At 34.8% G+C, this 16,493-nt stretch overlaps 1 protein-coding gene across 1 annotated transcript in view; it reads left to right on the top strand.

Annotated features, from left to right (window-relative positions):
* Positions 1-12,178, top strand: part of LOC121419547 — an 82,723-nt gene extending 70,545 nt beyond the window's left edge. Inside the window, exons 17-21 of the mRNA XM_041614003.1 lie at positions 1,036-1,287; positions 3,934-4,038; positions 6,535-6,636; positions 7,075-7,173; positions 12,021-12,178. Coding sequence (XP_041469937.1) covers positions 1,036-1,287; positions 3,934-4,038; positions 6,535-6,636; positions 7,075-7,173; positions 12,021-12,178 — 716 coding nt within the window. The remainder of the gene's footprint in view (positions 1-1,035; positions 1,288-3,933; positions 4,039-6,534; positions 6,637-7,074; positions 7,174-12,020) is intronic.
* The last annotated feature ends 4,315 nt before the right edge of the window (positions 12,179-16,493 follow it).

Here is a 16,493-nt window from a genome sequence, read left to right as displayed (position 1 = left end):
TTCTTAATTGAGACATTAACGATTGTGTTCCCTGCAGTGTATCGCCAAGATAGTCCCATTTAAATGAGAGAACTTAGTTATAAATTGATAGTAAAGTTTGACTCATGTCATAGTCACTACTGTTATGATTAGATTGCCCTATAGATGAATGCCACATGTAACGATTTCAAAGTGAATTCATACAGAAATCAATCAAATAAGAAAATTATGAAAAAGTAAGCTTGTTAATTTGGAAAATAAGCACAAGATTCGAGCGATCATGGCGATGTTGCTTATCTGTTTTGGGCGATTTACAGTGCCTTTTCTCCGGCTTTGCTTTCATGATTTGACCAAGATCAGTTCAATATACTTTAATAGATCTAGATGATATCGTGGATGATATTGGGACCATATATTTTAGTTTTACAGACCTTCTTGTGAAATCAGAGTTACTGGAAATGCGTTCTTTCATCCTTGATTCAGGAAAGAAACGAACAATATGATATAAACCATATTTCTCACTATGTATTTCTTTCTGTCTTTTACTATAAATATTTCTTTATTTCTAACGTATTCGTCCTTATTCCAAGGCATTTTAGTGGATTTGTATTTTCACATTTGACATATTTGTTCATACTCTTACTACTTTACTTTGTTGAATATTTCTTGTTTGTTACTTATAGCAAGGAGATATCACCTCGTAGATGTGATATCTCCTTTCTTTTCTTTTCACTCCCTTACCATTTCCTTCAAATATATTATTCTGTTGAATTATACCTTAATTCGAATATCGTCAATTTTTACTGTTTTTAATACCGGTTTAAACAACAAAATGAATAAAAATGATTAAATATAGGACTTGTATTGGACATGTTGACATTAGCCATTTATTCCATTGTCTTTGTAAACGAAATCCATGTATTCAGTTAATGAATTAAACGGTCCGTTAATGCATTAATTACTCAAAATAAAAAAAAATGAATTAATAACTCAATCACTCGTAATCATGGTAATATAGGTATTTTTTAAACCACTATCCTCATTCTTCTTTGTCAGGAAAGTTTCGGAACAACGTCATAAACAGTAGAGTATCAGAAATGCTAGGAAAAACCATTCCACCGGATAAAGTGGATAAACTGACTAGAGTCCTTGGCAAGGAGTTGAAGAAAGATCTAAACCCTTATGATATTATAACCGCCTGGGTGACTGAAAAGAAGTTTTTCGGGTTTCGTGAAAAAAGTCCAATATTATTGAGCAACGAACTTCTCAAAGCAGGATTCTATCCATTTGCTCATGAGATAATGGCAGGTAAGTTGAAAATCATATTATGAAAAACCGTAAAGGTCAAGTCACCCCAAAAAATGTTGATTTGAATCAATAGAGAAAAATCAGACTAGCACAACGCTGGAAATTTCATCGAAATCGGATGTAAAATAAGAAAGTTAGGGCATTTTAAAGTTTTTGCTTATTTTTCACAAAACAGTGATATGCACAACTCAGTGACATGCAAATGAGTCAGTCGATCGATAATGTCCATCACTATTTCTTTTGGTTTTTGTCTCACCTGTGAAGCAGAGTGAGACTATAGGCGCCGCTTTTCCGACGGCGGCGGCGACGGCGGCGGCGTCAACATCGAATCTTAACCTGAGGTTAAGTTTTTGAAATGACGTCATAACTTGGACAGTATATGGACCTAGTTAATAAAACTTAAGCATAAAGTTAATCAAGTATTACTGAACACCCTATTAGAGTTTCATGTCAGATGACCAAAGTCAAAGGTCATTTAGGGTCAATGAACTTAGACCATGTTGGAGGAATCAACATCGAAATCTTAACCTGAGGTTAAGTTTTTGAAATGTCATCATAACTTAGAAAATATATAAACCTAGTTCATGAAACTTGGACATAAGGTTAATCAAGTATCACTAAACATCCTGCATGAGTTTCACGTCACATGACCAAGGTCAAAGGTCATTTAGGGTCAATGAACTTTGGCCGAATTGGGGATATCTGTTGAATTCCCATCATAACTTTGAAAGTTTATGGATCTGATTCATGAAACTTGGACATTATAGTAATCAAGCATCACTGAACATTTTGTGCAAGTTTCAGGTCTCATGATTAAGGTCAAAGGTCATTTAGGGTCAATGAACTTTGGCCGAATCGGGGGTATCTGTTGAATTACCATCATAACTTTGAAAGTTTATGGATCTGATTCATGAAACTTGTACATAAGAGTAATCAAGTATCACTGAACATCCTGTGCGAGTTTCAGGTCACATGATCAAGGTCAAAGGTCATGTAAGGTCAATGAACTTTGGCCATGTTGGGGTTTTTTGTTGAATAACCATATCTCTGTAAGTTTATTGGTCTAGTTCATAAAAAGTGGACATTAGAGTAACCATGTATCACTGAACATCTTGTGCGAGTTAGACAATGTTAGAATAGTATTCAAAGTCAGCACTGCTGCTATATTGAACCTCGTGATGCAGGTGAGACGGCCAGAGGCATTCCACTTGTTATTGTTTGAATTGCACAATATTTCATTTCTTACAAATTCGAAAATACGGACCAACTTGACTGAATCATATAATAGTAAACAATTTCACGTGATCAGGAAGGAATTGATCGTTGTTTCACTGGGCAAGAGGGAGAAAATTAAAACATTTCATATTTCACATAATATAATACAAAAGAAATAGTGAGTTGATGACATCAGTCTCTTCATTTGCATACCGACCAGGATGTGCATATAACTGTTTTGTAAAATTAAGCGAAAATTTAAAATGTCATAACTTCTTATTTTACAACCGATTTTGATGACATTTTCAGTGTTATGCTTGTTGGATTTTCTCTTTTTATTCAAATCTAGTTTTTGGTTGGGGTGGACTCGTCCTTTAATTGAATGTCAGGGACCATGGAATGGTTTAAAAGATAAAAGGGGGATGCGAGATGAACATTCATAAATCACTACTTGGTGATAATTTCTTACTTTTTTTAATGTTTACGTGGAAGTTTAGGGGGCTGAAGCGCTCTGCAGCCAAACCCCCGTTTCAGTTGTCCATGAACGTTACCCCATTGAATTTGAAAGGGGTATTCCATTCTAGAAATAATTGTTTCAATAAATAGAGTAAAATTCACTGAGGAAAATACCCTAAAAATTCTACCACAATCTGATATCACCCCACGAAATTCTTGAAGTTAGCGATGTTTTGTGAAAAATAAAACAGTTATATGCAGGTCATCATGATTATTCGTAGATGGGCTGAGAGTGTCAAGTTCCTACTTTACTTTTTATGGTATTACATGATATTTTCATACCTGCTTGAATGAAATGTCTCCCTTCTAATAAAGTAAGTTGAAGCAATGAATTATTTAATCATAATATCTAATGCATTAAATGCCTATCCAATCTTTTCAATTCTCGGAGGATGAAAAATTGAGTAAATAAAATTTCACAGAATAAAATAGAAAGAAACAATTGGGATTTTACATTATCAAATGGCTCATTGAATATTCAGTATTTCACTGAAAGATTGCAAAGCCTTAAAACGTCACAACTTCGATATTCCTAGTCCGATTTACGTTGTTTGAATATCTGTTATGAAATCAAATTATTTTTGTCACCCTTGAGTAACTCTTTGGACATAAATCATCTTGATTCCAGTAGACATTAAATCCTAATTATACTAGCTGTACCGAAGTATGTACAGTGCATAAAATGTGCTATTGGACAAGTTGGATGGTAATGTTTTATTTACATTATAAATTTTTGGAAAATACTTTAGTAACAGCAGAAAAACAAAACAAAACATGGAAAGATAAAGTTTAAAATCAAAATCAAAACGGTCATTTCCTAATGACACGACGCCGATTATTTTGAGTCTTTATCTCTATATTTTTTTTTTTTGGGGGGGTTGAAATCTGATATTCTCATCTTTGTCATGTTTGTAGGTGGATGGAAAGGAAAGGAGGCGATCAAAGAAACTCCAGGAGACGAGGCTGGAGATAAGAAGAATGAAGGTAGCATGGGTCGTGATGTTACACAGGCAGATCCAGGTATACACGAGTGAATTTATTGAAATTCTTTATATTATTCAGGGACAATTTATTGATTCCTATGCTGGCATACGTTAACGGAAAATGATGTACATGTAAATCTATATTCGTAATCAGACCTGGATTAAGATTACAGAATGTGTCGAAATGCAATATATCTGACTCCTTTGCTGGCGCCTTACAAACAATTGTGAATTATCCGATTAAACATCACAAATATGGCAAGCCAGTAACGCCCTAAATTACAATGCAGATATATCTGTTTGAAATTTTCAATTCAGTTCAACTTATTTATTCTTGATAATCATTAAAATATCTTTTCAAGTTATATATTCATAATAAAGTATCGTTACAACAAAAAGTTAACGCTTGAAAATAACCCTCCAAAATATATACAATAATTAATTCATGTACATATCACATGAAAAAAAATATACACACCCTCACACACACAAACACCCGAACATCCATCGTCTCGTGTACAGTGATTAGTATTTTTTAACTAGGATTTATAATCGTGTATGCACCATCCTCTTGACAAATCTATGTGCTCTTGTGTTTTCAAACAGACAATTTCAAGTTTCAGTTCATGTATGAAGAAATATATTGTTTGCTTTACATCGCTATCATTGAGTGGATCAATCACAACTCTTTGACAGACTGGACCCAGATATTTAACTCTATCTTTGCCAGTATAGAATAAATCCATAGTTCAATAATAAATGCAGCACTTGTTATACCCCATCTATCTAGTAAACTATTTCTAGTTTCTTAAAATTGGAAATTCTGTAATAATTTACAGCATGTACAGCATGAAACCAATGAAATGAATTTAAAAAGTTATTACTTAAGATCGGAATCAGGAAGCCTATTTGAATCTAGCATAATTTCATGCCAAATAGTTCTGTATAGATTCCACAATTATATAACTACAGTAGATTAATGAGGCCGGATTTGATTATTTTTTTGTATATCTATCAGCACCATTTTATAATTTTTCTCATTCAGTTTTGTCAATATCTTTTTGCGCCATGCCTCATAAATGTTTTTTTTCTTCTGTTAAGGCCCACATCCATCCTACACAATTTTGAATATTTTGTGTGACTTTGTAAATGTACATCGACATTACGGTTGAATGAAATTAAATTTAATTGAATAATTTTTATAGATGAATTGAAAAAAAAGAGACTGCAAAAGCAGGAAGTCAAGGAGAGGATGTTGTAAGCAAGAAGAATGATGATAACATGACTCAAAATGTTAAGTCTTCGAAAGAAGGCCCACGTACAGATGAATGAATTGATAATTTTTTCTTTATATTCACGTATGATAAATTTATTCATAAAATGAAGAGCTCATATGCATAAGGGGTTAGGTCAATTTTTCATCAAATTTTATTTTTATGTCTTAATGTATGGATTTTTAGTAGCTCTATAACATGATACCAAAGAAAAGTTGAAATTCCTATTAAAAAGTGAACTAACATGGCAAAGAATTTTTTTTTTCAAAAGGGGTTAGGTCTATTTCAGTTTAGATGCAAAAGGGGTAGATCCACATAGTTTCTTTTTTTGAAAAAGAATATCTTAAAAGATATGAAGACAGGTAGATTTCTCTTATACCAAATTTTATGTTTTTATTGTAGGGTATCATCATGATTCAATTTCGCATAAGAATATTGCAATATGGGAGAATACAAAAAAATATTTGAGTGGACCTAACCCCTTTTAAAAATACTATAAGTGAGAATAAAAAAACGTGTTTTTTCTTGGAATGGTCAGGAGAACCTAACAAAAGGGGGACCTAGCCCCTTTTGCAACTAAACTCTTCAAATGCTTTACCTGTGTAAATTTAAACTTCAGATATATTGAGTCTCAAATCTCAACAGGGCAGGGGTGGATCCAGGATTTTCCAAAGGGGGGGGGGCAAATTTTTTCGGAGGAAAATTTTGACAAGCCCCAAAAAGGGTTTCAACCACAATTTAAGAATATTTCATACCCGAAAAAATTTGACAAGCAAAAAAAAATGGTTTTCAACCACAAATTAAGGGTATTTCGTACCCGGAAACAAATTGACAAGCAAAATAAAAGAAAAGGTTTTCAACCACAAATTAAGAGTATTTCGTACTCGAAAAAAAATGACAAGCCCCAAAAAAGAAAAGGTTTTCAACCACAAATTAAGGGTATTTCGTACTTGAAAAAAAAATGACAAGCAAAAAAAAAGTCTTAACCTCTGCTTTAATGGCATTTTTACATTACAAATTTTAAATTTTTCTTCTCAAGGGGGGGGGGGGGGGAGGGGCACGTGCCCCTGTGTCCCCCTGAATCCGCGCCTTAGTCTCAATAATCGTACGGAAAAGTGATACTATTCGAGATAGAGCATGTCGAAGTGCAGTACATCGGTTAAAGGTTACAGTCACATCTATTATGTTAATATAGATAAAAATAATAAAACGCGTTCCAATTGAATAATTTTAAAACAAGTTCATTATCTTATGAACAGGAGGAAATAAGACGAACGAGGATGCGAATAATTCACAACCGGTAGGGATCATACCAACAAGCGAGAAGGGTGAAAACAGCGCAAACGTGACTGGTGAAAAAGGTAAAGATTTTTTATATAAGATAAAGATGGTTTTCAATACAGTTCCCTGTATCAACAACGACTGATTTAGTGCGCTAAGTGTATTCATTCAAAAATATAGTCATATAAATCATATGCTGAATAAAATTAACCAAACACATTAGCGCGTGAACCCCGTCCCTCAAGGGCCCCATAGAGTAAGTGGTTGTGCAAAGGCATTTTCTAGAGGGAAGGGTACATGTGCACGTTGTATAATCACAAAAAATCACCTGAACATCCAACGAACGAGAGGATACTCCATATTATAATAAGATAATATAGATAATTTGAATAAAAGAAGAGACTTTTCCTTATATATGAGAATAAAATGAATAAATTCTCAATAATAATCTTAACCAACATGTATCATTACTATCTATATAAAATACCAACTATCAAATTTTGTATCCATATTTAAAGTTACAAACAACAGGAAAGAAGATGTAAGTTCTTCAAATCAGGAAACAAGCTCCAAAGATGATAAACCAAATGGACAGGATGACGGAAGCATTGGCGACGGTAAGGCTAAGATAATATTATCTTCTTTGTAAATAATCTGCACTATATTCATTGCAAGAGACGATAGCGGCATTTTAAAATGAACTTTTTCAAATCCATTAGTGATGTTATTAAAACATAACATTGCATAGCAATCCAAAAGGCCGAATTGTGCCTGTTTTACAGTTTTACACTGCCATTAATTGTATTACATTGTACCTAAAAATATATACCCCATTTTCTGATAATGAAAAATACAAAACCATTATGCTTGTAATATACAGTACGCAAGGATAAAAGGGTTTTGGTTCAGCTCAATAATGGTGTTATCGAAAAAAAATAACTGTGTATTTTATAAATCAAGTGACCAGGGCTTCTTCCTGGTCAAATGTGATTTTTTTTCAAAAGCATATAGTTTCAGGGAAATGTCATTTTGAAGATTGTGATAATTTGCCCCTTATTGTAGCGTAACGCAGAATCCTGTACTGTCATTTGTACAATATGTGAATAGTATGCTTGGATAACCATGAAGGAGATAGCTGAGCAGTCTGTGGGCATACTCTCTGCCTGTGAACCAAAATATGGGTGGAAATAATATTAGTCCAGGGACTCGTCTTTTAAAGAGTTACTTTTTTGTAAAACCTTTTTTAACAAGTGCACACCTAGTAACCAATAATGCATATATCATTTCCATTCATTTGAAAGCAGGATAAAAGAGCATTGTAGATTAAATGACTTAAATACGGGCATAGGTGCCGCGGCCGGGGATCGAAACCCGGACTTTCCATGTATAGCCAGGCGCTTTAGAGCACTCGGCCACGGCACCCCCACTACGATTGATCCGATGGACCACAACTATGGCAAGCCAGCAACATCAACATTTATAATACACGTTTTTTCAAAATATTTTCTAGGTATGATGTACCTGTATGTATTCATATATTCACGGGTTTCTGGACAATGAAGAAAAATGATGACATTGAAGGATTTCCATACACCAGGGGCCGATTGCACGAAAGGGTTTTTGCAAGGACCGTCTTTCGTGTCGCCCATCTTTTATGATGCGCCAAGCATGTGAAACGCATTTTAAATAAATCATCTTCAAACATATTTCATTCGTCCATTAAAATAAACAAAATATTTGTTCATAAAATGATGTGATATATCATGAAATTGTATAAAATTTGATTTAAAAGCAAGCTAACAAATCTTATTCTTTATCATAAGTTTCAGAAACAGACCGCTTATAGCGTATCATGAAAGATGGGCGACACCAAAGACGGTCCTGGGAAAGACCCTTTCGTGCAATCGGCCCCTGAGGTTTATTGGATCAATCTTAACTCTTTGTAACATGGGGTCTTGGGCCCCATCTTACAAAGAGTTGATTGATTCAATCATTTATAACTCTATGGAAATATATCACTGTCATAATTTTTTTCTCCAATAAATTTCAAAATGTCTTTTGTAAACAAAAAAGTAGGCGAACACATGAAATTATAAAGAAAGCGATGATTTTGTGTTAATATAGGCCTACATCATATCTAGAAAATATTTTGAAGAAACATGCATTTTATATGCGGGTGTAGCTGGCTTTCCATAGCTGATCAGATCAATAGCAACTCTTTGTAAGACGGGGTCCAGGAGTAATCAATCTCAAAGATGCAACCTACCGTACCAGTAGACCTTATGCATTTACTTAATATCGCCGCCATATGAAGGTAATACACCTCATACTTGAATGAACTCTTATACGTTTTGCAACAACAAAATAACTCATCAAATTCGTTTAGTTCAGACATTGCTTCTTAAAGGGATGGTTCGAGCTGAAAATATTTATATCTACATAAATATCGTAAAATTCCTAGAGCAAAATGCTGAAAACTTCATCAAAATCGGATAACAAATAACGAACTTATTGAATTTTAAATTTAAGCAAAATTTGTAAAAAACAGTTATATGCACATCGTCATGAATATACATTAGGTGGGCTGATGATGTCACATCCTCACTTTCTTTTTCTTATGTTCGTTGGTTGGAGTCCACCCCGGGCGGATGACTAAAGCAAGTGCGTTGTGCGTAAACGTCTCTCCCCTGTTTAATAGATGCAGGCTATGTAACAGTGAAAAACACTCCGTCCCTCGGATAGGACGTTAAATGGAGCCCCCGTGTAAAGGAGAATCACCTTTGCACGTTAAGAACCTACTGCACTAATCGGATAAGAGTAGGGAAAAACCCCGGTCCGTCTGCATTCCCCAACCAGTTATCGGGAGGAGAGACCTGCGAGTCACAGTTCTGTGTGCGCGCCCTTGTAGGCTACCCAGATTGGCTGGCTCCTCCAATGCGCCTTTGAATGTCTTCGACAGATATACGGAGCTATACAAATGCTGTGCTTCATGTTATTACAGGAAATCATAAATAATTCATTTTTTCATACATGTGTAATTGATATCTCAATTATGATGTAATAAGTTGTGGCAATAAATAACTAATGCACTTAATCAGCTGTTAATCCAATTGTTTTAGTTCTTGGTAGAATTTTTTTGAATGATTTTCGTATAATAAAGTACAAAAGAACAAGTGAAGATATAACATCAGCCCACCTAATGAATATTTATAAGGACATGCCTAAAAGTGTTTCATCGGAATAATACAAATCTTTAAAATTCAATAACTTTGTTATCTGTTATCCCATTTTGATCAAATTTTCAGCATTTTGCTCTGTGAGTTTTATTATATTTAGGAAGATAAAAATATGTCCAACCTGGACCATCCATTAATTTTCCTCTATGCAGCAGTATAATCTATTGTTTATGCATGACTGATTTCTTCATAAATTATGTGCTTAAACATAAAAATTTGTTTCTGCTTCGATAATTTTTATTTCGATGGTTTTTTTTATAATTCAAACCAGATAAGAACACATTTGAGAGCGAAATTACACTTAGTGTCATAGCTTGCTTCATTTGATCATAATATTTACAATACTGTCTTCGGACAATAATACTGAGACTATAAAACTCATCGTGCATTCTTCGTCGCTACGCTCGCTTGACAGTCGTTTCATTCAGGATGAATTCCGGACGTTTTCGACATGTCACATTCCAATAAAGTAGTGATGATCCAACCTGAATTATTTGTAAATAACTCTTGGGAGTAAGTCAGCTAGATTACACCAGGAACCAAGCATAATTCCCGGCAAAATAAATTTTTTTCGTGAATATTAACCTAACCTCCTCGCCGTTTAAAAATGTTTCAAGGATGTCTCTGAACAACTTTGCTCTAAAGGCTCGTAATGTGTACTCGAATTACGCTCGGCACTTAACCCCCTCCCTCCCCGCAAAGAGAGAGAGAGAGGGAGATAAAAATCATTCGACGAATATATTTTTATTATTTGTTTTAATATAGTTTTAAATTCACACGGACGGGCGTGCTAAAATTACCTCATACCGCTCTTTCAAACGATGAAAAAAAAATCCTTTTTTGATCGGTGAATTCAGTGAAAAATAATTCTAATGACGAATTTTTAGTACTTGTGGAACAAAACTGGAATCACGAACGCTAATCACAATCACGAATTCTCCGGAGATGAATTCCAGTTACGTTTCATTCCAATTACGGTACGAATTTTCCGTGAGAAAGGTCCGATTATTCTTAAGACGAATTGTAATCATCATTACAAAGATATTTCAAGGTGGTGATTGAGATAAAATAAAAATCTGTAACAAACGTCCAATGCACCGGCTCCTAGATATATCACATATTCATCACAAAATTGCTGGGAAAGTTACGCTTTTGTTTTCGTTCATCAATTATGCATTTTATTCTACATTCATGCTTATCGCTTATTATTAGTATTCGTAAGAGAATCAATGACTAAAGTTTGTAGAAATTCACTACAGATTAATCATCATTGTTTAATACACTTCTAATGTAGAGGAATAGTCAACCCTTATGAAGATTTTGAACAAAACTTCGTTTCTTTTGAGCTGTTACAAAAATTACAAGGGAGTGACATTTCCTATGATTTGTCCCATACGGTCTTTCAAATGCTTAATATCACAACAAAACAAAGGGGAATGGGGACAAGTGTAAGCAAAAGAAAGAATAACAGCAGTTATCAGAAAGAGAGGCCTGGATCATCTAACTTTGTATTGACAATAATGTAGATTAAAAAAAATGACGTCACGTTGAGCTCGTATGGGTCGTGTTGTCCCATACGGTCCCCTCCGCTAACCCTAAGGTAATATAATACTGTAGCCCCGTCCGGTTTTACCTGATCATTTCTTGTGTTTGGATCTATGCTAGATGCCTTTGATACAATGTCGTTTGCAGGTTTCGCGATTTTCTAATACTCTCTGATAAATCAAACTTTTGAAAAATAAGATAAAAGTCCTAGAATCATTTAATGAAAATTTAATTTTATTTCATTTTACTTTATTTTTTTCACAAAAAATGGTTACGTCCACAGCAGTTGCATGTTAATGATGCCTCACTCTTGCTCTTTCACAACAGAAAATCAACGTATTCCCATTTATTTGATCATGCAGACATTAAAAGTCATTTCACCTTTCGCCAATAGCATGGTGTTATGATAATCATAATAATGAGGTTATGTTTACCCATGAGAAGTGAAACCCTGATAGGGAGCATTAGAAATGAAAATATTTGGGAATTAATACAATGAACACGTACGGAACAAGGCGTGTATGACATCGGCTCGTTTCAAATATCTAAATATCGCAATACAAGGGGTTACTGGTATTTTATACATTTGCTTTACGAAATAAACATAGTTCGTTTCGATATCTACTGTATACAAATTGTATTTCTTCGTCCTTATCATGAAATAACATTGTCTTCTTTCGTAGGCGATATAAAGAAGAAAACAGAGGATAATATGAGTGATAACAATTCAGAACAACTTTCTAAAAGCTCGGAACAATATGATGCTTGGGGTGAACGTCGTACTAGCCATGCTAGCAGTGGGGATGAATATACGATGCTAAGAGGTACATTTCGTGTTTAACGTCGGCATGACTACTGAGTGCTGATGTGAAGTTAAGTTTCTAACTGAGGAACTTGCAGAACATGCCAGAGACGATCTATTCTCCGACAGTACAACACACCTCGTACAAAGGATCTGCTGATACCCTCTGCATTTTTTTTGTTTCCATCTGTCATAAGAAGGCAATTTCGATTATGTCTTTACCTTTGATTTTATTTCAGTTTGCTGTATCAATACCTGTTTGAGTAGATGATGAGCTATTTCACTTTAGTCGATTCCACATTGTGGTGTGATCCATTCTGGGTTTACAAACACGACTAAGGTACCATTGAAATCTCGAGAGGGGCAATTTGTGAACACAGGTTTTCAAATATATATTGATGTACACACGCGCTAACAGAAAGCTATTGAAACAAAGGTAAATGTGCACTTAACGCTCTAATGGTGTCGACAATCCCAAAAGAAATAAAAAAAAGATGATTCTCCAGATTTTTACACATTCATCTACCACATACTTTTTAAATCTTTTTTGGCTCTCGACTGTTGCAAAAAAAATCCTCCCAAATGGGACATGTCGCTGTTACCATAGTGGCAACAACAATTGTGCGCACGAACCACATGTCTAATGTCCCCGTTGTGGATGCGAAAAGTCCGGTCGTTAAAAGATACATGTACGGTGTAAAATAAAAGGAAGAGCTTCCTATTCCATTCATTTAACATGTTCAAATAAATGGTGCTTTAAGACATTGCATCCCATTTTTTGTCTTTGGCTTTGAAAAGTTCCGTAAGATGTTAACATGTTTCTTAGTTCATATCGTAGATAACGGCTTTATTAACCCTATTGGCATCGTGGTTGGTTACCCTTCGCCCCCAAAATATGCCACTGCCAGACCATGATTATTTACGACGTATTGACGTGCAGTACTAAAAAGGCAGGCAACGTTGCTTATTTGTGTACCTATCATATTCGAGGTGCTAGGATACATGGCATCATGCGGAATACAAATAGTAGTTCCATAAATGTCATAAATGGTGTTCTAAAAGAAAATTGTTTGCTGATTAAAATGATTTAATGCTCCTCGTATGATGATTTTTTAAATTAATTTCCCCAAATATGCAATTAGAAACTAGTGCATTATTCTAATTTTAGTAATACATTATTATGATTATCCAGTGATCACATTTTTATGAACAATCGACAATGTAAAATATGACAAATTAAATGCGTGTAGAACCCGATTTAGGGTAGTCTAGGAATGAGTCCCAAATGACAATTCTATTTTTTACACCTATCAAGATTCTTGTAGTTGCCTTATTAGCTACGGAGAATTGATTGATTGATAACGAATTCCTTTCATTTCAAAATTTCAACAAAAGCACAAAGTAATTCTGTTTCTAATAATAATAACAAACAATAAGAAAAAAGGGAAGAGACGACTTATAAAAAAGAGTGGAATTGTTGAAGAGAGCATCGGCGTGGCAATTCACTGTGAGGTTTTAGAATTTTCTGACGACGAAAGTTTTTGTGAAAAAAAGTGTATCAACATTCCAAATGTATCAACTAGAGTTAATGTTAATAATAAGAATGATAATTATACTTGCTTATATAGCGTTTAATACTTACTTTGTCAGAAGCGCTCTACAGTATATATGCAGCATAATTACCCTGGCTTTAGCAGTACAGCTGTTGTTCGATTGTATGTAAACGATATATCTCCAATAAAAAGACAAAAAGTGGGTTGTTCACGATGAACATCGTTAAAAAACATCCAGGAAGGCGATTGTTTACAACGGAAGTTGTCTTTCCTTTTTTAATTTTAATTTTTGAAAAAATACACAACTTTGGTACTGTGTACAAACTGTTGCTGATAATGTGTGCATTGATTATTGTACCACGGGTTTATATCGGGTTATCTCGAAATTTTCTGTTGTAACCTATGTCGTATTTGGTATCACTGGAAAGAGCATTTCAATGCGGTGACATTGCTTTCACTTTTATATGTGCGCAAGCAATAGACCGAAAGTAAAAGACATTACAAATTAACGTTTTTCACAATTTTTTAAGCTGATGTCAGCTTTTTATCAGTTTCTGTTACAAAAAGTTGACAAACGGTTGTAGTATATAGATCAATCATGATATCTGCCAAGTTGGAAAGAACTAGCTTTAATAACAAAAAAAGAATAGAGCAAGTTGAAGTCGTTTTGACATTACAGTGCGTTTCAGAAAAAGGTAATCCAAATTTAAAGGGTTGTTATTCGAATTATATTCAATTTTGTGAACTTATTCTGCATGGATGTAAAAGAGAAACTCATCAGCTTTCCATACCCTATTTGTACCATTTGTGCCATGCATGACCGCATTAAGTAATGTTGAAGACAACAGGTGCAGGTACCATTTTTCCAAGCTTTCGAAAACTTAATGAAAGGGCAGATGGCGATGTGAATACTTTTATCGATGCCTGAGCTGACAAAAAATCTTGATTGAACCCTTTTCTTCCAAAGGAGTGTAAGTGGGCGAATGTAATTGCAAATGATATTAAATGAGGAAATCATACCACAGTCGTTGGACTAACATTTTGAGAGGTAGGTTCGAGGAGCGTACCTGCATCTTTAGTGGATCCAAGACTATCACTTGTGTCCTTCGATCCAACATCGTTTGAGATAGACTCAAAGAACTCTTTGGACATCAAGTTGTTGCCCTCAACCATGGCGTAGAATGGCCACCAAAATCACCCGATCTTGCGCCCTGTGACAATTTCCTTTTTGGACACTTAAAGTGAGGTATTTGTAATTCCTCGCCCAAGATCTTGATGATTTGCAAGGCCGAATTTGACATGAGGTGGATTTTTTTTGTGCAATGATCCGGCAATGGTAAGACCAGCTGTCCAAGATATACTTAATTCTTCCGCGCTACCGGCTTTGTATGCAAAGGAGAAGAGGACAAGTTGAAGGTGTGGATGAACAAGACCTTAACCTTCAATCATCATTTCAGAGGAATGCCTTGACTCTTCTTTCCAAACATTACTTCTTTACATTTCATTATATTAAGCACCCATTTTACCCACTTTACCAAAAACTTGGAAAGAGTGGTACATGCACATTTTGTCTTCTACATCAATTAATTATGTCATGCGTGGCACAAATGGTACAAATAGGGTACTATTGGAAAGGTGACGAGTTTTCCGTTCCTATCCATGCAGAATAATTTCACAAAAATAAATATGACCTGAACATCGGCCCTCTAGATTTGGATTCCTTTTTTTCTGAAACGCACTGTATAGTGTATTTTTGAGTATTTTGGTGATATTCGGGAGCATTGTCAGATATTTCGTCAGCAGTAAGGTACATGTATATATTTTTAATGGCTTGAAAGGGCATATCTTGAAGTAACCATATCCAAGAAAAGGTACGGATTTTTCCATCCATATCATTTTTGTCTCACCTGCATAGCAGAGTGAGACTATAGGCGCCGCTTTTCCGACGGTGGCGGCGGCGTCAACATCAAATCTTAACCTGAGCTTAAGCTTTGAAATGAAACTTAAAAGGTATATGGGCCTAATTCATGAAACCTGGCCATAAGGTTAATCAAGTATTACTGAACATCCTCTTAGAGTTTCATGTCACATGACCAAGGTCAAAGGTTATTTAGGGTCAATGAACTTATACCATGTTGGGGGAATCAACATCAAAATCTTAACCTGAGGTTAAGTTTTTTAAATGTCATCATAACTTAGGAAATATATGGACCTAGGTCATTAAACTTGGACATAAAATTAATCAAGTATCACCAAACATACCGCATGAGTTTCACGTCACATGATCAAGGTCAATGAACTTTGGCCGATTTGGGGGTATCTATTGAATTACAATCAAAACTTTCAAAGTTTTTGGATCTGATTCATGAAACTTGGACATAAGATTAATCAAGTATCACTGAACATCCTGTGCAAGTTTCAGGTCACATGATCAAGGTCAAAAGTCATTTAGGGTTAATAGACTTTGGCCGAATTTTTTTTTTTTGTTGAATTACCATCATAACTTTGAAAGTATGTTGGTCTAGTTCATAAAACTTGGACACAAGAGTAACCAAGTATCACTGAACATCTTGTGCGAGTTATAGTAGTTTTCAAAGTCAGCACTGCTGCTATGTTGAATCGCGTGATGCAGGTGAGACGGCCAGAGGCATTCCGCTTGTTCAGATATTAGTGGGAAAACGGAAAATAATTGATTCGTAAAAACTGACTAGCATGTACATGATGTATGATATAATGGAATGAACAATTACTGTAAATATGAGATCAAAATGAACACATAAACTAAAGGTAAGGCCAGTTTG

Source organism: Lytechinus variegatus, chromosome 8 (genome assembly GCF_018143015.1).
Source record: "Lytechinus variegatus isolate NC3 chromosome 8, Lvar_3.0, whole genome shotgun sequence".
NCBI lineage: Eukaryota > Metazoa > Echinodermata > Echinoidea > Temnopleuroida > Toxopneustidae > Lytechinus > Lytechinus variegatus.
This window is presented reverse-complemented; position numbering and strand designations above follow the sequence as displayed.